At 46.7% G+C, this 12,122-nt stretch overlaps 1 protein-coding gene across 1 annotated transcript; it reads right to left on the bottom strand.

Annotated features, from left to right (window-relative positions):
* Positions 1-6,398: 6,398 nt before the first annotated feature.
* Positions 6,399-11,866, bottom strand: LOC132657498 (uncharacterized). The gene is given in 5 exon segments (XM_060396321.1): positions 6,399-7,579; positions 7,582-9,124; positions 9,126-9,646; positions 9,649-10,484; positions 10,523-11,866. Coding segments are annotated over 5 exon segments (4,860 nt in total). The 5' UTR covers positions 11,761-11,866; the 3' UTR covers positions 6,399-6,857.
* Positions 11,867-12,122: the final 256 nt, after the last annotated feature.

Raw genomic sequence — 12,122 nt, forward strand, 5'->3', positions numbered from 1 at the left:
TCCAAGATAACATTAGCTAATTTTTCTTTACTATGATAGAGCATGTTATAATAAGTAGTTAGGGAAAGCTTAAATGAATACTTGAAATTAGTATCCATGAGTTAGAGAGGGGATAAGAATTCTTCAACAGTCTATCATGTATCATCTTACACAATGTCAATTGGTGAGGAATATACATAAAAGCAAGATTTTCAATAGTGTTAAAATAGAAAAGGGCTTCCTTGTGGCTCAGCTGGTAAAGAATCTGCCTGTAAGGCGGGAGACCTGGATTCCATTCCTGGGTTGGGACAATCTCTTGGAGAAGGGAAAGATTACTTACTCCAGTATTCTGGCCTGAAGAATTCCATGGAGTGCATAATCCATGGGGATGCAAAGAGTTGGACACAACTGAGCAGCTTTCACTTCAAGGTTAAACTGCTGCACTCAATATGCCAAACAAATCTGGAAAATTCAGCAGTGGACACAGGACTGGAAAAGGGCAGTTTTCATTCCAATCCCAAAGAAAGGAAATGCCAAAGAATGTTCAGACTACCACAAAATTGCACTCATCTCATATACTAGTAAAGTAATGCTCAAAATTCTCCAAGCCAGGCTTCAACAATATGTGAACTGTGAACTTCCAGATGTTCAAACTGATTTAGAAAAGGCAGAGGAACCAGAGATCAAATTGCCAACATCCGTTCAATCATTAAAAACATAAGAGAGTTCCAGAAAAATATCTACGTCTGCTTTATAGACTATGTCAAAGCCTTTGATTCCAGTGGACCATAACAAACTCTGCAAAATTCTTAAGGAGATGGGAATATCGGAACACTAGACCTGCCTCTGGAGAAACCTATATGCAGGTCAGGAAGCAACAGTTAGAACTGGACATGGAACAACAGATTGGTTCCAAATCAGGAAACAAGTACGTCAAAGGCTACATATTGTCACCTTGCTTATTTAATTTATATGCAAAGTCCATCACGAGAAGCACTGGGATGGCTGAAGCACAAGATGGAATCAAGATTGCCAGGAGAAATATCAATAACCTCAGATATGCAGACGACACCACCCTTATGGCAGAAAGTGAAGAATAACTAAAAAGCCTCTTGATGAAAGTCAAAGAGGAGAGTGAAAAAAAAATGGCTTAAAGCTCAACATTCAGAAAACAAAGATCATGGCATCTGGTCCAATCACTTCATGCCAAATAGATGGGAAAACAATGGAAACAGCGACAGACTTTATTTGGGTGGGGGGACCTCCGAAATCACTGCAGATGGTGACTGTAGCCATGAATTTAAGACACTTACCCTTGGAAGAAAAGTTATGACCAAACTAGACAGCATATTAAAAGCAGAGACATTACTTTGCCAACAAATGTCTGTCTAGTCAAAGCTATGTTTTTTCCAGTAGTTATATATGGATGTGAGAGTCAGACCATAAAAAATGCTGAGCACCGCGGAGTGATGCTTTTGAACTGTGGTGTTGGAGAAGACTCTTGAGGGTCCCTTGGAGTGAATGGAGATCGAACCAGTCCATTCTAAAGGAAATCAGCCCTGAATATTCATTGGAAGGACTGATACTGAAGCTGAAACTCCAATACTTTGGCTACCTGATAGGAAGAACTGACTCACTGAAAAGACCCTGATGCTGGGCAAGACTGAAGGCAGGAGGACAAGGGGATGACAGAGAATGAGTTGGTTGGATGGTATCACCGACTCAATGCACATGAGTTTGAGTAAACTCCAAGAGTGGTGATGGACAGGGAGGCCTGGTGTGCTGCAGTCCATGGGATCACAAAGAATTGGACACAATGGAGCAACTGAACTGAAGTGAACTGAATTCAATTGTCAGTCTAAATAATTCAGTTATTTAGAAAATACCCACTTTAGATATTAGGGTGAATTATTGGGTAATATCTTAAGTTATATACTCTAAGTATGGAGTTTTCCCAAAAATTAAAAACAGAAATACCATATGATGGAGCAATTCCATTTATGGGTATTTTTTTCAAAAAGTGTGTATCAAGAGATGAATGAATAAGCTGCGGTATGCATGGATTATTACTCAGCCAAAAAGAACAATGAAATTTTGTCATTTGTGAGAAAATGGATGGATCTAGAGGGTTTTACGCTAAGGAAAATAAGTCAGACAGAGTGACAGATACAGTATGATGTCACTTGAATGTGGAAACTGAAAATCAAAACCAATGAACCAAAATAACCAAACAGTAATGTAGCCATCGAAACAGAGAACAAAGAAGAGATTTCCAGAGAGGAGAGGGATGTGGTGATGAGAGAGCTGGGTGAGCGAGATTAAGACTTACAAACTTACCTTATAAAATAAATGAGTTTGGGAGACAAAATGTACACCATGAGAATACAGGCAATGAGAATAGTCCTTTGGGCACCTGGAATAAAAGAGCAGGAGAAATATAAGGGAATGACAACTAGAATTTAAAGAGCTTTTTTGGAGAGAAATCCTCTGTGTTAGAAGAAAAGAGAGAAACACACTTAAGCTACAAACGGAGATCAATGATGGATCATGAATTTTTTACCCTGAAAGCAGACTGAGTTCTGAAAAATCCTGACATGCAAGTCTTGAAAGATCTTGGCTAATATTGATCTCCTATGACTACTGGAGTGAGCAGATGTGAGAAAACAAAATTCTTAAAGACAATGACAGAAGGATAGATGTTAGAACTCAATTTGCAGTTCCTTAAACAACAAAGACCGAGTTGCGTGAAGGGGGAAATGATCCTGGTGGTGGACACTAAGGTGACTGGATTATGACAGTTTATTAAGTTCTACCTCTGTTGAGGGGGTTACTCTATACATATGTGTTTTTACAAAAAGTTATTTTGAAAGTAACAAATAGATTTAAAAAGTTAATGAGAAAACTTACTTATAAATATGGAACATATATACAGAACATAAAGATAAAACTGTAGATAAAACTAATACTAAATCGACACAGCAAAACAACTGAAGCTGTACGAAATGAGGACTCTCGGGAGGGAGGCAGTGAGGCCTCCCCTGATCTGGTCCAGATGAGGCTCCTGGTGCTGTGTGGGCTCCATCCCCTCTGGGGTCCGGGAGGGGGCCCAGGTCCAGGTCTTCAGGGATTCAGATCAGAGTCTGCAACAGCAACACAGGTGATGGAGTTCCTGGCAGGTGCAGAGTCAGGCAGAGGAGGGCTCCCTGGGGAGGGTGTGTAGGACCCAGAAGACTTCCCAGGATCTCGACTTGGCTTTGGGGCTCAGATCTTTGGGGGCACTGGGTCTGTTTGCTGCTCTTTGTTGAGGGTGTTGTCTGTGAGTGGGAAGCGTTTAGAAATGCCCCACAGGAGCAAGTACACCTGAGCATCTGGCCAGCAATGTTCAACTGATGGGTCCCCTGGACAGTGAGACTCAGGCGGAGGAACAGGGGACTCGGATTCAGGACTAAAAGCTTGGGCCCCCTTCCCTCTAGACCCTGGGAGGAGCAGGAATCAGATGACACAGGGGGAAGGAGAACCTGCTCACCCATCCTACACTCAGTACAACTGCTCCTGAGACCTGAGCATTGGAAATGGACAGACACACAGGGTCTCTATTTCCCTGAATAATCATTTCTAAGCCCCAGCCAAACTCTCCTGTTTATGAGTTTAAACGGTTATTCCGTTGTTATAATATAAAGGTACATTTTACTTGTTTAGCATATTACAACATCAAAATTTGAGAGAAGACACTGCTTTTTAAACAGTAATAAAACAAGATATGTTATTAAGGACAGAATTGGAAAAAAATAAATAAAAGGAAGATGAGTAAGTTAAGTCCTGCCACTCATCCCAAGTGTGCTGCTCAGTCACTTCAGTCGCATTCGAGTCTGTGCAACCTTATGGATGAGAGCCCACCAGGCTCCTCGGTCACTGGGATTCTCCAGGCAAGAATACTGGACTGGGTTGCCGTTACCTTCTCCAGTCTATCTTCCCGACCCAGAAGCTGAACCCGAGTCTCCTGTGCCTCCTGCATTGGCAGGTGGGTTCTTTACCACTAGCACCACCATCCCAAGCGCACACGGCACAGAATTGCTTCCTGGTGATTCTTAAGTTGGAGTTGGACACATACACAGAAGAATCTACACAACCTCTAACTTCAGGTTGAGAAAAGGTACCTGAGCTGACCCAGGACCCCAGGGTTCCAGATCCTGAGGGACCTCAGACTCAGACACCCCCCAGGCTCGCTGGGACCCTCAGGACCAGGGAGCACCCACAGGGAGGTAGAGCTGCCAGGTGACTCCCTGACTCCATGAGCTCTGGGCACCGAGTCTCTTTCACTCTGTTCCCAGGAGCCCAGGACTGGGGAGGGTGAAGCCTCCCCAACCTCTCTCTGTAGCTGGAGTGAACTAGGGGTGCCCCTGTTGCCTTTGAGGGGTTGGAGGGCAGAGCTGGGTCCTGCAGAGCGAGATGAGGAAGCCCCCAGTGGGGATCTTCAAAGAGAACACGCTGGAACAGCAGCTCCTGGACGCCTGCACACAGTGGCCCCACAGTGCCCCCAGCCTCCCTGCAAATGTAAGAGCTGCCGGGGGAGCCAGCCCAGCAACCTCGGGGCCGTCTGTGGACGGGACCTGTGCCCTGGGGAGACGTGCTCAGGGCATCCTCCACTCGTCTGCACGGATTGTTACCACCCTCTTGTCTCCACTTTTGTGGTCACACTCAGCAGCAGACCCCAGGGTTTTTGCTCATGTTTCTGAAGCACCAAGTTTTATGCTCCGAGCCCGTATCTCCGAACCGACCGAGAGAGCAAGGCCACCACAGTATTGCAAACGCAAGAAGGGAGTTTGTTTATTCCTAGCACGCTAGGGCCCAAGTCTCATCCCACACAAGGGAATCTGACAAGAGCCCCGAACAAAGGAGTATGGCAGCTTATATACAGGCAGTTCTTTGTCTCAGTTACAGGAGTAGCTGGCGTTACATGATTGGTCAGGCAGGATGAGCGCATATCCTGTCTCTTTCTGGTAAACATGACTCAGGTCCTAGAGACCGTTGTTTGGTCCCTAACATTCCCCCCTGTCCTTAGATCATATAGAGGAATCTTCCTCTCAGTCCTGAGACACAGTTTGATATTGTTGTCGAAGCACAAACAGCTGTACGGTATTTATGCGTTCCTTTACAAAGGCTACAAGTCTATTGATAATGCATGGGCCGAAGGTAAGCATTAGTAAAAGTACTAGCAGGGGTCCTAGCAAGGTGGAGATTAAGGTAGTCAGCCAAGGGGATTGTTGAAACCAAGATTCAAACCATCCCTGTTGAGCCTCACGTTCTCGTTTACATTGGGCTAGTCCTTCTCTCACTTTGGCCATAGATTTTCTAACTATTCCTGTATGATCCGCATAGAAACAGCACTCTTTTCCTAGGGCAGCACAGAGTCTCCTTTGTTGCAGAAAGAGCAGATCTAATCCCCTCCTGTTTTGCAGAACTACTTCAGATAGAGAAGTTAGAGACGATTCTAAATGACTAATAGATTGCTCTATACGGGTAATGTCTTTATCTATGGCTGCTCTCAGGGAGTTAAATCCTTGGCCTTCCGGTTCCAGCCCCGGCTATTCCAAGACCGAACATAGTTGCTATGGTTATGGTGGTAAGAGGTTCCCTCTTAACTTTATAAGTTCTTTTTGGAGGATTTAGAGTTAATTTCTGGGCCCAATAATCATATATTGCATTCTCTGGTTGGTACAGAATCTTTGGCATGACAGCCACCATAACACAGAATTTTTCTTTGGGGTCAAAGATTGAGCTATGCAGGCATGGAGTTGGCCCCGTGTGTGAACAGACCCACCATCCCCCCATTTGAGGTATTAACCATTTAGCTACAGGCAAATCATCAGGCTCGACGACATGCACACAAAGTGGAGACTTTGCTGGTAACACCGTGCCCATGCATAAGCCCTTTCCCCATACCTCTTTCATCGTCAGACCCACCTTTCGGTCCCCCCAATGACACTGAGGAGGATCGGTGCTGTTGGCCAAGTCATAAGAGGCGTTGAGGCCTACTGCTTTGTAATAAGGGGGAATTAAGTTGTAACATAACCAACAAGATTTAGTTGCCTCAGGATGGGTCTGATTCAGGGTGGCATAAGCTGCCCTAATCAGCTTCCATAGGGGATCTATTTCAGCGAGCGCTTCTGCTTCAGGACTCACTGCCAAAGATGTTGGCATGGAAGTCGTTAGGCAGGGGGTTACAGCCAGCTCTTCTACTTTGTTGGGCCCAATACTGTGTACAAGAATTGGCTCTAAGACCTGGCTCACTACTATAATCCCTTTCCCATCAATCCCAAACCCTCCTGATTCCCTCGTCTGTAGTCCCCAAGATAGGCCAGAGATCCAGGTCCCCTCTTTTTTGCTTTTTTCTGGATTGAACCTTATTCTAACTTGTGCATAATTGCAACTTTCACAGCTAAAAGTTGGATCTCCGAGGACCCTAGGGAGGGGCTTGGCGAATGAAAAATTAAGTAAATCTCGATTTCCTACTTCCCAGCGCCGAGGTCCATCATTAGAAGTAACACAATCCCAAGTTTTATAATAAGAGTCTTGTGCCCCCCCACAGGTCTTCCAGTCATGTCTGGGTACGCCTGGGCATGCCCAGAACCCTTGTTCTCGGAGATAACCCCTAGCCCAAGGCACATTTACCATCGGCTTAAGGTCAAAGTACAAGTCTGGCCACCATGTGTTTGGTGGATATATTGCGGTAGTGGAGTTTAGCACCTCTCGTGTTAGTCCATTTTGCAGCTTCCAGGTGATTTTGATGGGTTGATGCGGGTTCACGCTGGCAACTCCGGAGCAGAGTTCCATCCACAAGATGGCCCAGCCGACTTGTCCTGGTCCTGTTGGCGCCTTCAAAGCTTTAGCCTCAAGGGGTTGGACGGGTGCAGAGATGCTTCCCACTCTTTCTTAGCGTCTTCTTCCTCTGCTGAAGCAGCTGGGCATACGTGGTTGCAATGCACCCAAGGCCCGATACCGTCAACCTTTAGGGCAGTTGGGGTGGTAAGAAGAACAACATAAGGACCCTTCCATTTGGGTTCTAGTGCCTTGGTTTGGTGCCTTTTGACCCATACCCAGTCTCCTGGGCCAATGTCACGTGAGCGAATAGTTCCCTTATTTTGACCCACATGTATTTCCCGGAGCAGTTTCCAGACACGAGAGTGCACCTTGCTTAAGGCCATCAAGGCCTCTTGGAGTTGCCCCAACGTGGGAGGCGGTAGTTTCTTCCCTTTAAATATTGGACATACAGGGGGAGGTCTCCCATACAGAATCTCAAATGGGGTCAGATTAAGTTGATAAGGAGTATTACGTGCACGGAAGAGGGAGAAGGGAAGGAGGGTCATCCAGTCCCCGCCAGTCTCTATAGCCAATTTAGTTAAAGTTTCTTTTAGAGTCCGATTCATTCTTTCTACTTGCCCTGAGCTCTGTGGACTGTATTCACAATGTAACTTCCATTTAGTCCCCAGGGCTAGGGCAAGGCTCTGAACTATTTGACTCACAAAGGCAGGTCCATTATCAGAGCCGATGGTCACTGGCAGGCCAAACCTGGGAACTATTTCTTCTAAAATCTTTTTGCCACTATCATCGCGGTTTCTCTCTTTGTAGGAAAAGCTTCCACCCACCCTGAGAAGGTATCCGCCAACACTAACAAGTACCGATAACCATACTTGTCTGGCCTTACCTCGGTGAAATCTATTTCCCTGTGTTACCCTGGTCCTTCTCCCCGATACCTCAGTCCTGCATGTTGTCCTTTTCCTGGCCTCATCTGTTGACACGCCTTACAAGCATGCACTATGTTCTTTACAGTTGTCTGGTGCCGGGGAAATCTCAGGTGCGCAGTTTGAAAGAGCATCAGAGTCTTCTTTTCTCCCAGATGAGTAGACAAGTGCAAATGCTCACATAGTTGCCGTCCCAACTGAGCAGGGAGTATCAAGTAGCCGTCTGAGTCTTGGTACCATCCATCTTTATCTTTTTGAAGGTTGGTGTGTTTTTGGATCCAAGCAAAGTCTGTGGATGAATACTCAGGGGTTGGGGGCAGAGTTCCCATACCTGGAGGTGGAAGTCCGATCGCCAACACAGGGGTGATGAAATCTTCATCAGCTACTTTTCAAGCTGCCAGGTCTGCGGCACGATTCCCTCGTGCCGTGGGGCTGTCACCCTTCTGATGTCCAGGTACGTGTACTATTGACACAGCCCGAGGCATCTGTACAGCCTCTAAAAGTCTACGGATTTCAGGCAAGTTTTTAATTTCTTTTCCTTCAGCTGTCAAAAACCCCCATTCCCGATATATCGGGCCCTGGATGTGTACCGTGCCAAAAGCATAGCGACTGTCAGTGAAAATAGTTATTCTTTTTCCTTTGGCTCTCTCTAATGCTTGAATCAGGGCAATTAACTCTGCCTTTTGTGCTGAGGTATCCAGGGGAAGGGCCTCTGCCCATATCGTCTGTCCAGAGTCATCTACTACTGCAGCTCCCGCCAGTCTCTGTCCATCTTTTACATAACTGCTGCCGTCTGTGAACCATCCTAGCTCACTGTTATCCAGTGGAGTATCGGTTAAGTCCTTTCGCATTGCTGTTACCCCGGCCAGTATCTCATCACAATCATGGAGGGGGCTATTTTCCTCCGGATTGGGCAAAAGAGTGGCTGGATTTAGAGTGCAGGGCATTTGGAAATGAATCCGTGGGGCGTCAAGTAGCAAGGCCTGGTAGTGCGTCAAGCGGGCATTAGAAATCCATTTACCTGGGGGTTGCTTTAAAACTCTCTCTATGGCATGAGGAGTGTAGACCAAGAGTCTCTGTCCATAAGTCAGTTTATCAGCATCGTGGACTAAGAGCGCGGTGGCCGCGATGATACGGAGACAAGGTGGCCATCCGGCTGCCACTGGGTCCAGTCCCTTGGAAAGGTAAGCTACAGGTCGCTTCCATGGTCCCCATCTCTGTGTTAGTACCCCTTTTCCTATCCCCCGCTTTTCATCTACAAATAATTGGAAAGGCTTAGATGGATCAGGGAGGGCAAGGGCAGGAGCTTCTAGCAAGGCTCGCCTGAGCTCTTGGAAGGCCTCTTTCATTGGCTCAGTCCATTTCCAGTCCTTGTTTTCTTTCATCCCTTCATATAAGGGGCCTGGCCTTTTCTGCAAACCCCAAGATCCATAATCAGCAATATCCCACAGTTCCCAGAAATTCTCTCACTTGTCTAGGGTTAGCCGGCTCAGGGATCTGGAGGATGGTTTCTTTCATAGCCTGTGTTAGCCACCTCTGGCCCTGTTTTATCTTATACCCGAGGTATGTAACCTCTTGCTTGGCAATCTGGGCCTTTTTGGCACTAGCCCAGTAACCTAAAGTCCCCAAGGCTTGGAGAAGGTCACCTCTTGCCTCTTGGCACTCTTTCTCTGTAGCCGCCGCCAGCATAAGGTCATCAACATATTGTAATAAAACAAAGGTAGGGTGTTCAACCCGATACTCACAGAGGTCTTCGTCCAGGGCCTCATTAAATAACGTGGGCGAGTTTTTGAAACCCTGTGGTAAGCGAGTCCATGTCAGCTGCACCACCGTCTGACCACCGTCTTTCTGCCATTCGAAGGCAAAGATCTCTTCGCTTACGGGGGCAAGAGGCAAACTAAAAAAGGCATCTTTTAAATCTAAAAAGTGTAGCAGATGTAGTTTGGAGGCAAGTTGCTTAGCAATGTATAAGGGTTAGGAACCATAGGATGAATATCATTCACCCATTTGTTGACTTCTCGTAGATCTTGAACCGGTCTAAAATTAGTTCCCCCAGGCTTTTTCACAGGCAACAGGGGAGTGTTCCATGGGGACCGGCACCTTTTCAGGACCCCAGCGTCTATGAGGCGTTGTATATGAGGAGTAATTTCTTGTCGAGCCTCCTGACTCATGGGATACTGTCGTACCCTCACTGGGGAAGCACTGGCTTTCAGTTCCACAATGATAGGGGGCCTCTGTTTGGCTAGTCCCATTCCTGCAGTTTCAGCCCAGGCCTGAGGGTATCTTTGAACCCATGGTTGTACTTTGGGGCTTATTGTCGCTGGGGCCTCTGGCAAGTAGAGTCTGTATTCATCTTTTAATGCCAGAGACAAGACCTGAAGAGGATGCCCGGTCCCATCTAAAACTGACACTTGTCCGTGGTCGAAATGAATTTGGGCATTTACTTTAGACAGTAAATCCCTTCCCAACAAAGGCGCTGGACACTCAGGTATCACCAGAAAAGAATGGGTCACCTGGTGGGCCCCCAAGTTCACATGCCGTTTTGTAGTCCATCCATATCGTTTAGTCCCGGTTGCTCCCTGCACCCAGCTACTTTTCTTAGACATGGGTCCATCTTTTTTGTTTAAGACTGAGTATTGGGCTCCCGTGTCCACCATGAAGCCAACCGGTTTCCCCTCCACATTTATAGTTACCCAGGACTCGGGGAGGGGCTTCGACCCCTGACCCCCCTAGTCGCTATCCTCACCCGCATAGAGGATATGACTGTCTGGAAAAGGAGTCTCGTTTTTGGGGTCCTGGGCTCCTCTTTTAGATTTTTCTTGGGGCATTTATCTTTCCAATGTCCAAACTCTTTACAAAATGCACATTGGTTTTTCTCAAGCTTACGCCTTGTCGTTTTTTCTTCAGTTTTTGAGTCCAATTTTTTCCCTTTCTGGAACCTGTTTTTGTTTTCAACCCCAGCAAAAAATATCTGGGCCAGCTCTTTTTGATTTTTATGGTTTTCTTCAGCTCTAAATTCTCTTTCTTCTCTTCTAATGAGGTCCTCTCTCTCTTCTGGGGTCTCTCTATGATTAAAAACTCTCTCGGCTGCCTTCACTAGATCTTGCAAGGATTGTTCATTTAACCTCTCTATCTTTTGTAATTTTTTTCTAATATCGGGGGCTGCTTGATTTACAAATGCTAACATAACTGCCGCTCGTGACTCATCTGCCTGTGGGTCCATAAGGGTATACTGTCTAAAAGCTTCCATTATCCTTTCAAGGAAGGCTGCTGGGCTCTCATTTGGTTCCTGCCACACTGAATTTATTTTGGCCAAATTAGTCAGCTTTCTGGCGGCCGCGCTAAGGCCGGCCATAAGAGTCTGACGGTACACCCAGAGACGCTCCCTACCTTCAGCGCATTCGAAGTCCCAGTTGGGTCGCACCAAGGGGAACCCCTCCTCAATGAGGTTAGGCTGTATTGTGGGCCTCCCATCCACCCCTGGCACATTCTTTCGAGCTTCTGACAGGATCCGCTCGCCCTCTTCTGTAGTGAAAAGCACATGTAACAGTTGCTGACAATCATCCCAAGTGGGATTGTGAGTGAAAAGGATAGACTCTAACAGATCAATAAGACCCTGCGGTTTTTCAGAGAAGGAGGGAGTCTGGGTTTTCCAATTGTACAAATCACTAGTGGAAAAGGGCCAATACTGATATGTCCGCTCTCCACCCTCTCTGGCTGGTCCCACCAAGACCGGAAACGCGTGAACAGTGGAGGAGGGGACTTCCGGGTCTTCTTCCGCTACATTGGCCATTTCTCTTGTTTTTCCCCGAGTTCCCTGGGAGGGGCCCCCTTCTCTGGGATGAGCTGAAGGCTCGGTTCTCCTCCTGGCTTCTCCCGATGAAACCTGTGAAAGCAAGGGCGGATGTGGATCCGAATACGGGGGTGGGAACAATTCGGTCTCCAGATCTATCAGATTAGGAAACAGAGAAGATTCCTGGAATACCGGCTTTGGTCGATTTTCGTCCTTTTTTTCTTCTTTTTCTTCGGAAGCCTTCATTACTAACACCTGTGGGCTTGGTGAGGTTGGAGTTGGGGAAGAGGGACGGGGAGGTTTAGCAGGAGTGAGAACAAAGGGTTTAAGCCATTCTGGCGGGTTCCTCACTAGATCCTGCCAGACCAGAATGTAGGGAGTCTGATCTGAGTGCCTGGCAGGACTAGGAGTAAGCACCCTCTCTTTAACTGCCTGGATAATTTGGGGATTGAAGGTTCCCTCTTGTGGCCATCCGACGTCAAAGGTGGGCCACTCGACAGAACAGAAAGTCACCAGTTTGCTCTTCTTTACCAGTAACGAAAGATTCTGAGCTCTAGACTTGAAATCAGAGAAGTGGTTAATCATAAGAGATAAAGGAGTAGAAGTTG

The sequence above is a fragment of the Ovis aries genome, chromosome 12 (assembly GCF_016772045.2).
Source record: "Ovis aries strain OAR_USU_Benz2616 breed Rambouillet chromosome 12, ARS-UI_Ramb_v3.0, whole genome shotgun sequence".
Classification (NCBI taxonomy): Eukaryota; Metazoa; Chordata; class Mammalia; order Artiodactyla; family Bovidae; genus Ovis; species Ovis aries.